Source organism: Rhea pennata, chromosome 14, assembly GCF_028389875.1.
Source record: "Rhea pennata isolate bPtePen1 chromosome 14, bPtePen1.pri, whole genome shotgun sequence".
Lineage (NCBI taxonomy): Eukaryota > Metazoa > Chordata > Aves > Rheiformes > Rheidae > Rhea > Rhea pennata.
The window spans coordinates 19,093,823-19,112,715 of NC_084676.1; the positions used below are offsets into that span (position 1 = coordinate 19,093,823).

The 18,893-nt window shown below is 38.0% G+C and overlaps 1 protein-coding gene across 1 annotated transcript; it reads left to right on the forward strand.

Moving 5' to 3' along the window:
• Window positions 1-200: 200 nt before the first annotated feature.
• Window positions 201-17,293, forward strand: PPP2CA (protein phosphatase 2 catalytic subunit alpha). Its single transcript, XM_062587758.1, has 7 exons — window positions 201-533; window positions 13,013-13,222; window positions 13,911-14,084; window positions 14,261-14,350; window positions 14,995-15,156; window positions 15,954-16,072; window positions 16,542-17,293. Exons 1-7 carry the CDS (start codon window positions 432-434, stop codon window positions 16,612-16,614), a joined length of 930 nt encoding a protein of 309 aa, XP_062443742.1. The 5' UTR covers window positions 201-431; the 3' UTR covers window positions 16,615-17,293.
• Window positions 17,294-18,893: the final 1,600 nt, after the last annotated feature.

Genomic DNA, 18,893 nt, shown 5'->3' on the forward strand with positions numbered 1-18,893 from the left:
CCCCGTTGTTTTGCGCGGCGCAGAGCTGCGCAGGCGCAGATGCGCCTCGACGCCGTCTCCCTCCTGTCGCTCTGCTGTGTCCTAGCCCGCCGCCGGCAACGCGCATGCGCAGTCCCGCCCGGCTGCTGCGCATGGGCGGTTGCCTCCGCTGTCGTCTCCCTCCCCCTCCGCGGAGTGGAAGCCGAGGCGGTGACGTCAGGAGCGGCGGCCATTACACGGTCTGGTGCGAGGGAGAGAGCGGCAGAGCTGCTGCTGCGGAGAGCCCCGCTCCGGCCGCGGGACTCGCAGCGCTCCGGGCCGCTCCCGCACTTCCTGCGCGTTCTGCCGCGTCCTAGCCACCGCCGCTGCCGCTGTTGGGAGCGGGTCGCGGGCGCCTCCGGGGCGGTGCGGCAGGAGGCGGCGAGGAGGGGGCGAGCGAGCGGGCGTGCGGGATGGAGGAGAAGGTCTTCACCAAGGAGCTCGACCAGTGGGTGGAGCAGCTCAACGAGTGCAAGCAGCTCTCCGAGGGGCAGGTGAAGAGCCTCTGCGAGAAGGTGAGAGGCGGGGGAAGGGGGCTGCGGGGGAAGGGGGCGAGCCTCTGCGCCAAGGCGGGGCGCGGCGGAGCGGCGCCGGGGGGAAGGGGGGCGCCTGGGCGGACAGGGCCGGCTGAGGGGCCGGGGTAGGTGCTACCGCGCGGGGGTGGCGCCCCTCGGCCGAGGGGGGGACGGGGAACGGGGCGGCGCGGCGGGCCCGCGGGGCGGCTCTGTGCGCCTGGCCGCAGCGCGACCCTCCGGCAGAGAGAGCGCGGGCCGGGGCGCCCGGCGGGCGGATCTGCGCCCCCCCCCCCCCCCCCCCCCCGCGCCCCGCGTTGCGCTCGCAGCCTGGCTCCGCCTCCCGCCTTTTCATCGCCTCCTAAAATGGCGCCGCCGCCGGGATTCTGGGCAAGAGACCCCCCGAGCACCGCCGCCGCCATCCCGGGGCCGGGGCGGCGCCGGCGCCTTCCCGCCGCCCGGGCGGGAAACCGGCGCGAACCGGCCCCGCGCGGCGCCGCCTCCGGCGCCGTGGCCTGGCCGAGGCGCGCCGGGCCGCAGGCGCTTCCCTTCCGCGGCTCCGTGGTGCGGGAAGAGTCGCAGGCGAATCGGTGCAGCCGGTTCCCGCGACACAGTTTAACGTTTCTAAGCGGTCCCAAAGGTGTGGATTATTACAGTGAAAACAAAGCTTATAGTGGTCAGTTTGAAATTACAGGGGATAGAACGCTGGAGTTTGGACATAAGGCTTTGATTTTTTGATACAAATAAGCACAGGCTTATTTGTAGCTGAAGGGTGGATAAGCTTTGGGATGTGGTTTTTCTGAAGAAGATGCTGGGTTGTGTGAAATACACAGAATAGACGGTTCAGATCACATGCAGCTATTTATTTTTGTGGTGACCGATTAAAAAGATTGAGATTTGGATGTTAGAATCCTGTGTTCACTGGTGTGTTTATAATTTAGAAAGGTCTTAAAATCAGCCCAGGATAAATTGTTTTTTGGCAAAGTGAGTAAATTAAGATTTGTGTAAAATCTTAAATGGATCAAACTATTATGGCAGATGCTCTTCTAATTGCTTTTTCTGTTTATGAAAACTTATAAATTAATATCGGATGTTGATAACTTACTTATTTTGATGTTTCTTTAGAATAGTTTTTGTAGTGTGTTGTACCTGTGGACGTGAAGGAGGGATTCTTGTGTATGAAAGTCTGTTGGTTTCTCCAGTAATACCCTCTGCTCTAATAAAAGACATAATCTCTCTCTTCCAGCATTGGTTTTCTGATTACTGCCAGGACACATTCTTGGACCTGTGTGAATAAGTAGGTCTTCTCAATATGTGGAAACATTTGATACAGCTTTGAGTAAAAATAGGTTTCATTCTAGGAATGGAAATCAAAGGGAAGATCTGTTCTAGTAGCATCAAACTGCATTTCCAGTTAATTTTTAATTACATTCAGGATTAAAACTCAGTAGCTGAAGACTGTTTTTCAGTTTCTGGAGATCTTGTGTGTTAATGTATTTCTAGATAGAAGGAAGTAATATGTACGGACTGCTTGGGAACTGGAAATTAAGGAATGTGAGAAGTCATCAATGTTCTTAGTTCAAAAGAAGCCTGGATACCAACTATGAGAAGTAATAAAAATATTTAAAACTTAGCATTGCATCTTCAAATACTGTAGCATGCTGTTTCAGAAGCATGTTATTTCCAGAAAACAATCTATAAACTTAGTGTTTTTTAGCAGGCAAGTTCTTACTTGAGTCCGAATCTTAGTTGGCTAATATTCCAACTACTTAAAATTGTAACGCTTAGAAACTGCTAGGTGTGTATTAAATTGTGTTACAAGTAGTAATATAGATGTCTATTTTTCACTTTCCTCTTGATGATAGTGGTGTAGTTTTTTCCTTCTTTTTTTTTTTTTTTTTTTTTTTAAGAGGTAAATATTCCATTTATCATCAGTTATAAACAGATGCTGATACAGGTTCCTGAATGTTAATTTAGTGGGTATTTTTTGTAAGGTTGTATGATAACTTGCAGAAGCATGAGGCATCTGCAAAAAACTTTCAGTTTACTGGGGGTTTTGGAGATGAGGGAAGTCATATTATTTGAAATTTCCAAGAAAAGATACTGTGGTCCTATTCATCATTGTTATGCAGAGACAACAGGCTGAGTTGTGTGTTGTTGTTTCCCCCGCCCCCCATAAAGAATGGAAGTGAAGTGTATTTCTGGAAAATGTGATGCTCATCACCAAAATAAATTCTTGACACCAGGTAGGAAAAAATCTGAAGTATTTCTGATAAACTTGAGATAAGGGATTGCAAGACAGATCCTTAGACTAGGAAGAATCAGCAATTTCTTTGATTAGGCTGGAAAAAAAAAGAACAGCTGTTAGTGACTAGATTTGTGGGAATTATATATGTTGAGGAAAGGTTACAGAAAGTTATCTGTCCAACTGCTGTGCTCTTCTAAGATGAGATCACAAGGGTTATGAGGTATATCTAAATTACATTTTTTTCAGTTAGAAACAAGCTTACTTTACCTCGAGGTGGGTGGATTTGAGCCAGCTCCACAACAAAAGTGCTGCTTCTTCAGGTGCCATGACATTGGGCTTGAGCTGGAATTTCCAGTCTCCTACTAACTTGTAGTTAGTATTTTGTAGAGTACAGCCACATGGCTTTCTATGTTAAGGAAAGAAGATAACTTATTTTGATAATTACAAGTAGCTCTACTGGGACTTAACTAATAGTAGCTGATTTTCTAAATGATTGAACACACAAGGACTAGAAAGTATGCTCCAGAAGTTCATGGTTTCCATTAAGTCATACCTATCCCCTTAAATTGGGAAGTTATATTCTTGAAAGTGAGGCATTAGTTGAATTCTTTCCATTTTTGTCAGGGGACAGCAGTTTTCTTAGACACATTTCCACTCTTCCAGCACTGAGTCGCAGAAACTGCTGAATTATTATTCATGTTTTGATTGTCTAAAGTAGTTGCATGAATTGCACCCAGAGCTTGTTTTTCTATAAATAGCTTAACAGATGTGTTAAGGATAATGTCAGCTATTGTGACTATTCCAAGGGACAGATAAAAACCCTACAAGATCTAAATTGTCATTTTTTAATTGCACTAAACTGTACTCACACAAGGATTTAGCTAGCCCAAGCTAGTGTTCTTCCTCCTCCCCCCACCCCGCACTGTGTTGTTCTCTTGTTATTTAATTTTTTTTTATTGGATGATCTTTCTGAGACTGGTATTTCAGGGTCTTCTGGGATGATGCATGCAGACTGGTGCCTATCTAGTAAGAACAAGCATAAGGGCTCTGTTGTATTTCAGTGTTGATACCTAAAGAACTTATCAGCTATTTAGAAATGCCATATAATGTAGCATAATAACTAAGTGTGGACACTTACACATCCCAGTTACTTTCCTAATGTATCTTGTGTTTTGCTTGGTTACCTAGGTAATAGCAGCAATGTTGTTAACTTGGCAGAAATGTCTTCTAAACCTAGCAATAATTTGTAACCATAAATACTATCTACTTTCATAAATCATTTAACTGCCACACAGAGGTCTGTATTAAGCTTAGAATAACTTAATATGTGCTGCATATTTTATGTCGCCTCAGTGACAGATTGTGTGTGCTTTAATTATTTGGTTAGTGTAAGTTCTGAGGAATAAGTATTCCAGATTTACACTCTATAGTTTGTTGATAGGTAATAGCATGACAGTAGTATTAGTTCTACTAATGCTTATTGTTGAATTCTTTAATGAATGCTGTGTACAAAAGAGAAGTGAAATCTCTATTGCCAGGTGAGATTTTTTTTTTCCATTGATCATTTAGCAAAGGGGAAAGAATGCTCTTTTGGAATACTATTTTTTTTTTTTTTTTTTTACTTTGTGAGGGTTGAGGGAAACAATCTTGCCTCCTCTCTAGCATTTATAAATGCCCTTCATTACAGAAGAGGCAGGTGCTTTGCATTGCTCAGGAAGGTGGGATGGCACTCTAAAGATGCACAAAGGAATGAGTTGAATTTGTGGATGGAACATCCAGTGGTTATTTCAGAAGCAGATGCAGTGCAAGTGGAGGGAGAGAGGTGTATACTCCTCTTGAAATATCAGTTTGTAATTAAGTGATCTGAATATAATTTTTAGTTAAAAAGAAGATAAGCTGGCTGTGTATGCAGCGTAGCAATCTCTCTCTCTCACACACACCCCTGTGTACTTGAATCACTAGCAAAGAAAATTTCTGAATAGGCACTATTGCTATCTAAAAAGGTTGAACTGTGAGTGAAAGGCTGATACTGTTAAACACTTCTATAAAACTTGGTTTAAACTTTGCCTCCTGTAGCTTTTGATCAGTAGCAATATTCTTGATTATAAATGCTGTTGGATTTTTCATTGATATTAATTTCCATAGTATAAAAGTGTTTCTGGGCTATACTGATCTCTAGTACATACCTTGTTAATGGTGTATTTTTTTTTTCTGATTATATTTTCTTTTCCCCTGGTGCAGAGCATTCACTTCTGTTTCTCAACATCAAATCTTTCAAGTTAGATTTTCTGAGGCTAATTGTAGATGAGAACAAACCAAACATTAATGTATCTACTACAGTTCTATGAATTGCTTGGACTCTTTCTGCTTATATTAAGTGCTTTAGTTTTAGAAGGACAGTATGTTCTGGATGAAACTCTGTTTTGGGTCAAAAGAAAAATCTGTGATCAAAGATTCAGTTCCTCTAATGCATTGGACTGACAAGTTTTGTTACTACTGCAATGTTATTACTGCCCTGAATCCTTGCCCCACCTCTTCTTCACACAGCGGCACATGTTTGCTTCTGTCTTCTGCTGTTGGGGGAGTTACCTTTCTTAGCTGCTTGCTTTTGGCTGCAAGTGAACATGCTAAACTGCCCCCAGTTCAGTTAGCAAGAGCTCTTCCTTTAGTTAATTTTTGCATTCAGATATCTTTATTTTTACATTTGACTGCCCAAAATAATTGTAAAAATGGGTATGTCTGAACTTGCTATAAATTAATTAGAAAACATAACCCAGCAGAATTGCTGGCTAGCAGGAGTTCCTGTGCAGTGGACTCTGTAGGTAGATATTTAGATAGTTAGATACATACAGCTCATCTTTGCTGTTAAATTGGCTTGTGGGCTCACTACAAAGAGAACTGTGAACTACTGCCAATGGTAGGAGGGCCCTTCTTAGTTTGCCCAAGGATTTATGGGAGATCAGAAAATGGTTTAGGGCTCCTTTTCTGCTGCTTCATTGAATACACTTGGGGATTGAGCTGTTAGTGATGCATATGGTCACACTTTGCATCTCTAAAGTGTTAGTGTCTTGTGAAAAGCTTTTTGTGTCATTTTAATAACTATGTATTGGGTCATGTGGAACACTTCTAGGCAAAAAAGATCCTTTCACCCACTGTGTTCCATTTCTTGTGACGATTGGTAACCTAAAACTGAAATAGTCTGTGTGTGTGTAAAAGGCACTGGAAACATCAACCTTGCAAGCCTTCTCACTTAGTCCTGTTTATACCTTTAACACTTGGATTTGAGCATGAGCATTTACTCTTGTGTATGCCAACTTCTGTAGCTTCAGCAACTTCCTGTTGATTTCAGTTCTGTAAAATTCTATAAAAATGTGGTATTAGTAAGATTGGATTAAAAAAAATATTACCACATCAATTATGATAAAATGGAACTGAATGATGCAGATCTTTTGATCTTGTTTTGAAAGTTATTTCAGGCATAGTTTAAGATAACACAAATAAGCATTCTTAGGGCAAATTCCCACTTGTTTGGTTTTTTAACAGTTTAAGTCTAAAAACACAGATGAGGCTGTAGATTGATGTCTTCTTCCGGGTGTATCTGTGGTGAAGCTTTTGCATCCTCAGATCCGGTGGCAGAACTGCTTCTATGATTGCTCCCTAGCCGTTCTCAATTACTCATCTGTGTTACTTTAAACAATGTAATAACATAACTTGTCTTGCTTTGACTGGCAAGTTATGTAAAGCAGCTGTGCTAAACATTGAAGGAGCAATGATTGAGTTTTTGTCCTCACTTAGGGACTCTTAACCACTACACCTGTATTCAGTAACACAGTTGTTATTGTTACTGGGTTATTTTTGGTAGTATATTAGGCTGAAAAAACAAGTAGTGTATTCCCGACCAAGGAACAGAACTTCAGTATTTCAACTGTGCATATATAAAATATTGATACATTTATCAATACATAAAATTCCAATATATTGCATTACATGCTTGCTAGTTGGTTTTGAAGTACACTTCTGTATTTGACATGCATGCCTACCCTCTAGCCTTCCAGTCAGTATCCTGACTGGATCCTGCATCTAACATAAACATGCTTAGTTGTGCCTGGAATTATTTGAGCTTTGAGCAGAAGACCTTTTGAACTTACTGTCTAAAGAGCACAGCTTCATGAAGCTGAACCATAAAATCTTTGTTACTACTAGTGATGTATTTGATGAGTATAAAGCCTCTATAGCAAGTAGCTGACCATCTTCAGTAGTTACTTTTTTTTTTTTTTGATCCATTACCTTAAACCTGTGGTGGTAACCTTCAGCTGGGAAGGGTAACAAAGAGCTAGGGTACTGCTGCTTTTGGAGTAGCTTTTTCTTCCCCCCCCCCCCCCCTTTTTTTCCTCCAGTAAAGAACTTGAATGACATTAAGCAAATCCAGCTTGCTCATATAGACAAAATTGAAGACCATCTCTGTATAAAGGATTGGCTTTGTGTGTTGTCATCATTGCTGTGATTCCTAGAACTCCCATGTGAAGAGAAAGGCATCTCTTTTCTTGAGCTGTTTTGCACCTCCACAATTTTTAAAAAGATTTTCTAGACATGTTCTTATTTTAATTCAAAGCTGAAGGCACTAGGATCTCGATGACATGAGTCCTTTCAAAGGAGCCCACTTCTATCCCTCATTTGCCATCTAGTCTGATCAGCTATATACTTAAATGCTGTCTGACTCCAAATACACAAAAATAGAGTTATTTGGAAGCAAAGTTGACTGCCTGTTTACTTTCTTGTAGAGCTTCTAGAATTCACAGAAAACTTCAATTTTCTCATCTAATCTTTATGTGCAGCACTGACTTGATCTTTTGATTTGCGCAGCATCTTGTATTTAATTGGTCTCTTTTTAAAGCAATTCCTATTTTTGTAAGATAGCGGTTAATACTACTGCTGAGTTGTGGAGTGTTGCAGAATTTGCAGAAGGTACTTAGTTGTGTTTTATGATACAGGAATCTGATTGGATATTAATGCATTTTGGGGAGTTATCCTTGTGCTGACAAATAGACATCGGTGTATCTATGGGCTTCTGTACTTCTGTTTTGAGTTGAAATAAAATTTTTACTTTTTGTTAATTCACTTTGCTTTGGTATTCTTTATTTCAATCTTTGTTTTCTCTTTATCATATACACCCTGTATTTCAATCAATCGTTACATCCTTACCAATAGTATTTAAGAAAATTAAGGGTTATGTAGTGACCACATTGTGACACATGCGTTCTCAGCAGCTATATTGTGACACGTTGATCAGATATTGTTTTGCTTCACTGAGTTCTAAATTTTCAGTAATGCTAGTGGTGAACACTTTTAGAAATGGAGGTATAGTAATCACAAAACAAGAGAGAAAGCAGATGAGGGTATCTTCTAGTTCAGCCGGTAGAACTTACTTGCTACTGTTACTCCTTTTGTTTGGGTGGAATCCTCTTTCAACTTTAGAATAGTAAGTAGTTGAATGCCTATGTGGAGTTTTTTGAATATTAATTTTATTCCTATATACATGTTCTCATTCACCTCTAACTCTTCAGTAGATTCTGATGTTCAGTATAGCTCAGTTTCCTTTTTTATGCTATATATGATCTGTCCTCGGTCTTAACATCTTCTCAGAAGGCTGATGATATTGGAGGCCTGATTTCTTTACTTGTTATTTAAAAAGTTGTAAGGTTAAGGAAAATACCTTTTGCTTTAAAAGCAGTGAGACAGTCTTTGGTCTAAATGTTTTCCTTCTTTTACAAGTGAGAAAAGCTTTTAAACTGAAGCAAACAAATGCATTCACTTTACAGCAGACTTGTTGAGTGTAGTGGGATGACCTTTTGCTTGGAATTGGAATCTCTTCCAGGCTGTGATTTTTGACCTGCTAAAACCAGTCTTCATCCCAATTAGCTGATCATTGTGGCTTTAGTCATATCCTGTGCACCTCAAGGACAGGAAATTATAGGTGTGGTTGAAGTCTTCAATCTGGTCAAAATTTTTTTTTTAGTTGCAGCGTGATGTCTCTTAAAAAAAGCTTTATTAGGTAGCATGGCAGTTTGCAGGTGTGAATTCTGATCTTCTAAGAACAATACATTACAGACTGTAACTCTGAATTTGGAGCCATGTTGTCTAATTAAAATAATGTGGGGTTACCAGTAACTCAGGAAAGAAAATATTGTGTGTTTTATAGCATTGATTTAGCATTATGCAGTAGCTTCAAGCACTGTTTTAAATTTCTGCAAAGCCAAAATATTTACAAGAAGGAGTAGGAATAATCTAGAAGTATCTGGTTTGTTCTGGCAATAGAAAGGAATTGGGGCATAGGTGAATTTAGGGGATTTTTTCAGAAATGGTCCGTGCAAATGAATTCTTTGATGGAAGGCTGATGTTTACCTCATAAGCAGAGTACTTGTCCTCAACATGCAGTGAGTTGAGAATGACAGCACCATGGCTGGATTACAGTCCTTAAGGCACTCAGCTGTGAGCCTTAAAATCTGTGGCATGTTAAGTAAGAATCAGGACTGTAAACAAGAGAAATAAGAGATACCTCTGCATGAATACAACTCTTGCCTTTATTGAATAAAATTGTACAGAGATGAGAGTTGTATGGTAGCAGCTTTAATAGTCATAACACTTTAAAAAAAAATACATACCTGTTTGTTATAAAAGGTAGAGTTTAGTTAGTCTTCAATCCTGCATTGCCTTGAAATAATGAAGCTAATCTTTGTATTTTACGTTTTTTTTCATAGAAAGTGTTCTTGTCAAACAAAGTCAACAAAACAGTGCTTTATTGTTCATCTTACCATTTATAAAATATACAGCTGTCCAGGAATGTTTTAATCTTAGACTGTATTTTCATCTAGTAATACTTGCTTTACAGTAAGGTGAAGACTTACTGTTTTTTGCCGTTTAAACTATTGATCTTACTCTGGTTGTGTCTTGGGTTGGTCTGGAATTGTATGAAGTTGCTTTTTTCCCAGAAAAGTGACTGAGTAAGCAGATGTCTGAGATGCACTTCAGCTTAGCCATAGTGCCTAAAGTTCATTCACACTTAGCATTTGGTATGTGCTTAGTGTTTGAACTTTCTTTGAGTAAAATACATGGCTTTCCACCTTGGCGGTGATTACTTATGACAACACTTTACTTGGTTCTGATATTTGTCTTTTGTGAAATTCTAAGCATCTTTTAGGTGCATGTTTTTCTTCTGTATGATTCATAATACGAAATAATGGATTCTTTTTGCCGATTGCTTGGTTAATTTCTTGGTTTTGAAATAGAGGAGAAAGGTAGTGCTGAAAAGTAGTTATGCTTCTTTGGAGATGGTTTTATAACTAATGTAAACTGTATGGTGTTGATGTCAAGTTCTTGTTTAGGTTCATTCAACTTTTTTAATTTGTAGAATACCATAATAAATTAAACTTTGTAGTGTGAGTCACTTACCAAGATTAGAAGATATTAATCAATGCCATCTTAGCATTCAGAAATGTTAAGAAGTGAAAAGTAACTGAGAAATGAAAGTTGTAAGTGTTCCGAAGTGAGTTTCAGAATTGCACAATTGTTTATGTAGTGATAAGCAATGCAACTTGAATGTTTCAACATGCTGATGTCAAAATTCTGTGAAGTATTGTGTTGTTTCATTCTCGGCAATAGGTCACTGAGTTTTTGAGGTACAAGAAATTGGGTATCTCTTCTCCCAAATTATCTGTAATTCTCCCTCTTTTTGGATGCTTTGATCAGGGAGTACTTTGTCTCCCGTTGAGGGCTGCTAAACTGCTATAGCTACACTTCCCTTTCCATAGGGAAGTGTAAGGGAGGCGCTGGCATGGAGTCAGATCCATTTTGGAAGGGGAGCTGACAGAAAGGGATGGGTGAAGAGACTGTGCAAGTAGCATCATCCTGGATCTCAGGGGAAGGATAAGTAGAGAAGGGAGTAGAACCACGCAAGGTTGCATAGAGTGATGTATGAGCTGGTACAAGGTCAGCGTCACAGGTAATTCAGTATTAGTATTAGCTTAATATTGATATTGTGTAGATGCAGAGTTGGAGAACTATGGTACTATACTATTTTCTTACCAACTTCTTTTGTTTACTAGTAGCTAAGCAGTGTATTAACACAGGCTATTCCTGTATCCTTTTATAGGAACTGATTTAGTGCAGAAATTTGGGCTATGGTTTATGGTTCACTTGGTGCCTTGTTTTCAGGGTGTGTGTGTGTGGTTTTTTTTTTTTTTTTTTTTTTTCACTTTCAGATGATGTAACACTTTTGACAAGGCAAGGATACTGCTTAAGCAGTTCAGTGTAAGCCACTGTTAATGCTGTGGGACATAGCAGGACTGTAAATGAGCTAAGCAGTTTATAAGACAGTATTTCATGAAACTTGTTTCAGAACATGCAAATACTTAAATTGCTAAGCTAGCCTCCTTACATTGAAGGATGTAAGTAGATTGATATTTGCAAGTTGACCTAGAACAGTCTTTTTTTCATCAGAGTAGTTGTGTGACTTAATTGTATGACCATATGTATAAGATATCCAAGTGATTTAATAGCTCAAAAGTTGAGGAAGCAACAGATCTAATGCTGAAAATGATGCCAATCTCTGTCAACATGAAAGTTGCATACCTTCAAAGAAAAACAAATGCTGTCTTTTTTGTGGGGTGCTTCCAATGTGTCAAGAGAATATGGGAGTAGAAAGCATTCTAATTAAACAGTTTTTTTCATATTGAGGTGCTACAGGTATCTAACTTTCTCTGTCAAAAAGAGTACTATAAAAGCTTTCATGGATTCAGATGGCTAATACTTCTGAATGTGTATTAAAGCAGTGTTAATAAGGTTGAGGATGTTACAGCACCTTCAAAACATCCGGTGAGTGTCACTGCATTAAAATGAACTTAAGTCAGACTATCTCAAAATAAATCTGTATTTTTAGCATCTACCACAAGCCAGTGGTGACCTATCTTTAGTTCTAGGCACAGCATGAGTGGAAACTGTCATCTGAGATTGACTTTTGATGTAAATATGTCTGCTAAATGATTTAACTGTTACTCATGCTTTAATATGTAAAGCCCTGTGCTGCACAGGGTACTTAACATGATTGGTTTTTTTCCCTTCTCCCCAGTGTTGAATGAATCTTGTTGAATTTCATGCATCTTCATCATTAAAGCATGTTTTGCTGACACTTTACTTGTTTAAAATAGTTACTGTGGTTGTTAGCCTGGATAATACCTAGGAAGAGTGAGATTTGGGGTGGGGGATGTCACTCACTGTCCAGCCAGTGGTTTTGTGGATAGAGTGGAGACTTAGACACAGCAGCATATTTATTAGCATGATTCATTCCAATGCCTAGCATTTAATATATTGTTTAGATCTTAACTTCAGGTGTTTCTTTCTTAAACTTGAAAATTGAATGCTCTTTAAATGATCATGAACCTATTATACTTTGTGCTTGGCTTAGCAAAACAAAGCCACGAGGTGGTATGCTGCTTTAGTTGTTAGGTTAGGTTTGAGAAGGTATCAAGAAAATTGACCCTAAAATGCATGTGGCTTATTCACGTGGCTCTTCTGTCAGTCTATAATAGTGCTGTGATTTAGAATATTTTGGATTTAACATGGCTTATGCATAGGTGGTATTTGGTGCTGCTTCAGAGAGCCTTGTAGACATCTTGGGTTATAAAACAGATTGTAGTGCTGTATATTCTGTTGTCATTCTGGTAATATAATAAGGTTTAAAGTAAATTCTTTTGGATAGTGAAGTTGGTGATTAAAAGACCTGGAAACAAGAGTAGCTTCTAAACTTGTTTCTATTTATATTTCTGGTAGCCTCTTGATTTAGAAATTCACTTCGATATGCATTTGGTATCTGATGTGGGAACAAACTTAACTGGCAATGTGATATTATTAACGCGTTTTTGTGTTATTATTTTAAAATTACTTTTTTAATGCTATATTTAACTTGTGCTTCTTCATTGAATTGCCTTTGTCTGCAATTTTTATGTAGGCAGTTTTTCTAGAGGAAAAAAAAAAAAGCTGAAGACAATCTGTATCTCCAGCAGGTATCCTTTTAGCTTATAAAGGCATAATGCAGTTTCTTGCATGTACTTAAACTCAAAATTAGTTCTAAAAGGTTTTTGCAGATAATCCACCCATTCTGCAATTGCTGATACCATTGAACATTAGTTATGTTTTAACTTGTGCTTCATTTAGAACTGTTTTTTCTTTTGCTTTTTAGGCTAAAGAAATTTTGACAAAGGAATCTAATGTACAAGAAGTGCGATGTCCAGTCACAGTCTGTGGAGATGTCCATGGACAATTTCACGACCTCATGGAACTTTTCAGAATTGGAGGCAAATCACCAGACACAAATTATTTGTTTATGGGGGACTATGTTGACAGAGGCTATTATTCAGTTGAAACAGTCACATTGCTTGTAGCTCTTAAGGTAACTTTTTTTTTTTCTCAACTGTACGATTCTAAATGACATAACTACTACACAAAATACATTTAATCTCTGTTAATGTACTATGCTCGTTTTATAAGTATAGAAACATGAAATGCTAGCTAGGTTACTTTCATAAGGTCTTTCTGAAAAAACTCAGATGCAAGCATGTATAACTATTTCTAAAACAAGTGCTCTGTGTATGTGCACGTACATTTCTTTACTTAATCCAGCCTAAGTAGCAACTTCTGTGTTCAAAAAATTATTTAGAGATAACAGCTTTTTTTTCAAGCTTATGGGTCTTGAGTTACTGAGCAAAGAATACCAGGGGATTGTAGTGGGTGGAAATGTTATACTTAGAAAGACAAGCATAAGGCGTGTGTGTGTTAAGAGATGAAATATTATAAAGGTAGGGAATTGGTAGAATCTTGAAAATTAGTTTTATACTGTACACATGCTACGTATGTGTTTGTGTGTATATATATATATATATATATATATATGAAAAGATTGTAATTCATCTCAACTATATGGCAGCTTAAGGTTTAAATTTATTAACCTGTTTTTCTCAAACACTGTAGTTGAATCTTCATCTTTAGCAACATTTTTTTCACTGCTTTATTGGCATTTTTTTTTGTGGAGGGAAAGGCATGCTTATTTTGGTACTTCTAAACTAAATCGTTACATTTAGGTCCGTTATCGTGAACGTATCACAATTCTTCGAGGGAACCATGAAAGCAGGCAAATCACACAAGTATATGGCTTCTATGATGAATGTTTAAGGAAATATGGAAATGCAAATGTTTGGAAATACTTCACAGACCTTTTTGATTACCTTCCTCTAACTGCCTTGGTGGATGGCCAGGTATGTTGAAGTTTGGAATTTAAATGTTACTAACTTTAAAGGCAGCTATTAATACTGTATTCTGTCATCTCTCTATTTTAAAGCTGTCTTGCAGTTTTTCTCCTGACTGTTTGTGTGCTAAAATGAACAGGGTATACAAATGGAATAAACTTATATAATCTTACAAAATCTTTCAGATTTTCTGTCTACATGGTGGTCTCTCTCCATCAATAGATACACTGGATCACATCAGAGCACTTGATCGCTTGCAGGAAGTTCCCCATGAGGTATGTGAAAAATGTTACCTAATCTTGTGCTAGGACTCATGATTAAGCATACATCTTAATGCACACACAGGTTAAAAATAAAATTCAAAAACTTCGCAATATGAAAGTGCCTCTCTTCCTGTACTAGTTTTCTGAAGGAAATTTCAGGGATGTGTTCTTGCCTGAAGTAAAACACTAACATGCCTAAAATTTCAACAAGTATTGCTTAAGGATCTTGAAGGTGAGAACTGCTTCTATACAGATTCTTCATTCAGATTATCTTCTTAGGAGTATTTCAGGAGTTACCACAACAGCTGTGGTAGTTGATAGGTATTTTGTTTTCTTGTCTCAGAGACGCTGCAGTAAGTTGCTCCAGGGGTGTGTGAACTAGAACAGGTTGCACAGTTAACACTGTTTTACAGCCGTTACAGTTAGTACTGGAACGGGTTGTCCAGAGAGGTTATGGAGTCATCTTCTCTGGAGATGCTCAAAACCCATCTGGATGTGATCTTGTCTAACATGCTCTAGGTGACCCTGCTTGAGCAGGGGGTTGGACTAGATATCCAGAGGTCCCTTCCAACCCCAACTGTTCTGTGATTCTGTATGTGTATGTGTTTTTTTATTATTTTCACATTCACTTTCTAAAATAACTTAAATTCTTACAGGGTCCAATGTGTGACTTGCTATGGTCAGATCCAGATGATCGTGGTGGCTGGGGAATTTCTCCTCGAGGTGCAGGTTATACATTTGGACAGGATATTTCAGAAACCTTTAACCATGCTAATGGCCTTACGTTGGTTTCAAGAGCTCATCAGTTGGTAATGGAGGTAAGCAGTGTCGCTATCTGTCAAAATCTTGTTGTATAGTTGGTGGATTAATAACATTCAGTATGTTTCAGATCTATATACAGGCTCCTTTGACAACATCTGATACAGTTGAGAATCTTGAGTCTTTCAGAAAGTCTATTTTGAAACTATTGGTGTGCTACTGTAAGAGCTTCTCAGTTTGGCAGTGGATCTGCTTTCCTCCCCCCCACTTCCTTCTTTCAAAAAGTTACAGTGACATCACAAAACAGATTTTACTAGCAGAGCTGGTATTACATTTTTGTGTAGATAAAAGGGTTCTTAAACATAAATGTTGAGTCTCTTGTTAGGAGAATACACACAAATGTGTGCCTTAAACACATGCTCATCTTCTTCAGGTATGTGCTTTTTGTCCTTAGGTTCCAGTTGCCTCTGGCAATTAATATTTTTAAACGTTTATCTGGGTTCTGCTTTTGATGATCACAGCTTAAGATTTAGAATGGGTTGTGTACTTCAAAATTGTTTTTTAGCACCAGTTCAATAAAAAATTCTGTCTTTTTGAATGCACTTAGCTTATGCTTACTAGTAAGAAAAAATATGCACAGACCAAAAATTTTTTCCTCCTTTTCCATTTCAATAAATTAAGTCTTGTCTTTGGTCTTTTTTTAAAACAAAAATGGTGCTACAAATGCCACTAGGTGTTTTGCACATAAACTGACTACTAAAACATTCTTTTTTTCAATTACATGACGTATAACAGTTTGGCTGTCATTAATATTTTTTTTTCTTTTTCTGCATGTGCGTGCTCTCTCTCCCCCAAGGGGTACAACTGGTGCCATGATCGGAATGTAGTAACAATTTTCAGTGCTCCAAACTATTGTTACCGTTGTGGCAATCAGGCTGCAATTATGGAACTTGATGATACTCTAAAATACTCCTTGTAAGTATATTTAAAGATAAAATCATGTGCAGTATGAATCTCAAGACAGTTGTTTTAGCACGATGCCATTTAATTATTGTTTTGAGGTGTATTTTTTTGCTATATACTTTCTGGAGGTGAAATAAGTATAGAATTGTCAGGTTATTTGCATCTAAGATTTTACAGACCATCAAATATGTAGAACTGGTTTTGAAATCTGTCTGTTGAATGCAACTTTTAACTTTTAAATGGATAGCAGTGTCTGTCCACTTCATCTGAGTTTTAAAGCCAGGGATTAATTTTTTTTCTAGTCCATACTTCTTTACCTACTAGCAGGAGAAGTGGAAAAAGTTGAACGCTTGTTCTGGAAAATTTTCTTTGGTTGAATAAACTTGACTTATACATTTTAAGACCACTGTTACTATGATTCACATATATCTGAATGTAAACAAACTTACAGTTTCATTAATGTGTGCACTTTTTTTTTCAGTTTGCAGTTTGATCCAGCACCACGTAGAGGTGAACCGCATGTTACTCGTCGCACCCCAGACTACTTCCTGTAAAGAGATTTTAGACCTGTACAGTATTGCCATGAACCATATGTTGACCTAAAGAAAATGGGAAGAGCAACAGTAACTCCAAAGTGTCAGAAAATATTTAACATTCAAACTCGTTTTCACATGGACCAAAAGACGTGCCATATTCAAATACAAAGCCTCTTGTCGTCAACAACTGTGACCACTTTAGAATGAACCAGTTCATTGCATGCTGAAGCAACATTGTTGGTCAAGAAACCAGTTTCTGGCATAGCGCTATTTGTAGTTACTTTTGCTTTCTCTGAGAGACTGCAAATAATAAGATGTAGACATTAACACCTCGTGAATACATTTAACTTTCCATTTAGCTATAGCTTTATTCAGCATGACTGTAGATAAGGATAGCAGCAAACAATCATTGAAGCTTAAAGAACATTTTTAAAATAAGTACCAAGGCCTCATATTTGTTCTGAAACTGTTTGTTTTATTTTCAGGGAATACTGTTTAATTTAATTGTATTGATTTTTTTTTTTTTGGTCTGCACTCAGTTCCCTTTCCCACTCTCTGCCCTACCATATTGTCCTTTGTAATTGTCGAGCATAGTGAATTACTTTGAACAGAACTGTTTTTTTCTGTAAAACAATGTTACTGCAGGAGAGAGCTGCAGTGTTTTTCATAATAAACTTGTGAACTAAGTATGGAAAAATGTCAAATTTTAATTGCATCTTAGGTCAGCTCTGGTTTAATAAACTAGTACTTTGCTTGCTAAGTTTTATAAACCTATCAATTGCCACCTTCAATAACTAAAAATAGGATGTTTGAAGTATACTTCAAAACTCTGACTTTCTGAATTCTATCCCAGGGAGCTATCTGGTCATTTGTCAGTAAAGTGAGGACAGTGCTTGTTTATTACTGAAATGTTGCTTTGTTTTCTATCTTGGTGCTCTCTTGGAATATTCAAAAAGAAGAATACAGGATAACCTCATTGATTATTGAGGCTTTTTTGCAAGTGTAAAGCTAAGTTTGAATTATTTCCAATGTAGGTGCTAATACTTAAAATCATTTTCTGAAAAACTAAGAATAAAACCAGTTTTCTAAATATTAAAAGAATAACTTGAAAATCAATAGTACATGTATTGCCCAAGCCTCTGTTTTTCAAAATAGTTGTTTTATATTTAAAATATTTTTTTACTTGTTTTATGATTTGAATCCTTATTTATTTTAGTTAAAACAGTGTAGAAATTCCAAAAGTATGCCTTTTTAAGGTTTGCACTTTAAAACTTTTATTGGTTATGTCTTCAAGTTATTTCACTGTCTGTCGTTTTGATTCTTGAAGATTCTTGGTATTCCTATTGCTTTCCTTTGAAGACTCAACTACCTTGGGCACAATGTAGACTGCAACAAAACTGGAAGATGTTTTTTTTAGTTTTGCTTACAGTGCTTAGTTCTAAGGTAGAGTTATTTTTGTATATGTCTAACTTAGTTTGAAAACATATAGAGACCTAATTGCAGATGCACAGACACTTTTAGGGTCTGTCTTGCTTTCCTGCTGAAGGAACGGTTGAATTTTCTTATCTGTAACAAAGTCACCTCATTTTTCCTAAGTGTCACTTCTTGAGTCCTTTTCTGAAAGTCTTGAGTGGTGAGAATCTTGCTGAAGAGAAAAGTAACTTGTCCTGTAGGTTGGATTCCAAATTATTTCTGCAGAGCACTTCAATCTTCTAAAGTTTGATCTGTTACAGGAAGAAGTGCATACTAAAAATAGGTGCATTTGAGTTGTCCTTTTTTAGTGTATCAGGAACCTTGCTTTGATCACTGCTTAAAAAAAAATTGCTGTAGAAAATAGTTCACTTGTTTAAATTGCTTTTGCTTGCCAGTCTCCATGTGCATAAATATTTTTGTGGATAGAACTTTGTGGCTTAATTGACACGACTCCTTCAAGAGTAGTGACTTTGCCCTATTTTCTGTTTTCCTTGTTATTTCAATAGGCCTGACTCATCTTTTCCAGGGGGTTGGCATGTAAACAGATAATTAATTTGTTAATTTCTATGCTTGATGCCAGCAATTGTTAGTGAAGTCAGTGGAAACCGTACTGAAAGTCAATCCAGTTTTTGCAGTTTTTCATGTAATTATGCTCCGATGGGCTTCTTGAAGACTTTGTGGGGAATACTACACCATGAACAAGAAATTTTTACTTCGATGAAGATTGGTGAAGATGGTCCTAACCATCTAAAAGCATATTTAGAAAGTGCTGAAGGAATAGATTGTTTCTTATTCAAGAGTAGAAAGAGACTTTAGATAGTAAT

What these genes read in the sequence shown, in the direction of transcription:
- PPP2CA (XM_062587758.1), top strand. Translation starts at nt 432, where the DNA reads ATGGAGGAGAAGGTCTTCACCAAGGAGCTCGACCAGTGGGTGGAGCAG. An exon ending in TGAAGAGCCTCTGCGAGAAG is followed by an intron (nt 534 to 13,012) that starts GTGAGAGGCGGG and finishes TTTGCTTTTTAG; the next exon opens with GCTAAAGAAATTTTGACAAA. An exon ending in CATTGCTTGTAGCTCTTAAG is followed by an intron (nt 13,223 to 13,910) that starts GTAACTTTTTTT and finishes CGTTACATTTAG; the next exon opens with GTCCGTTATCGTGAACGTAT.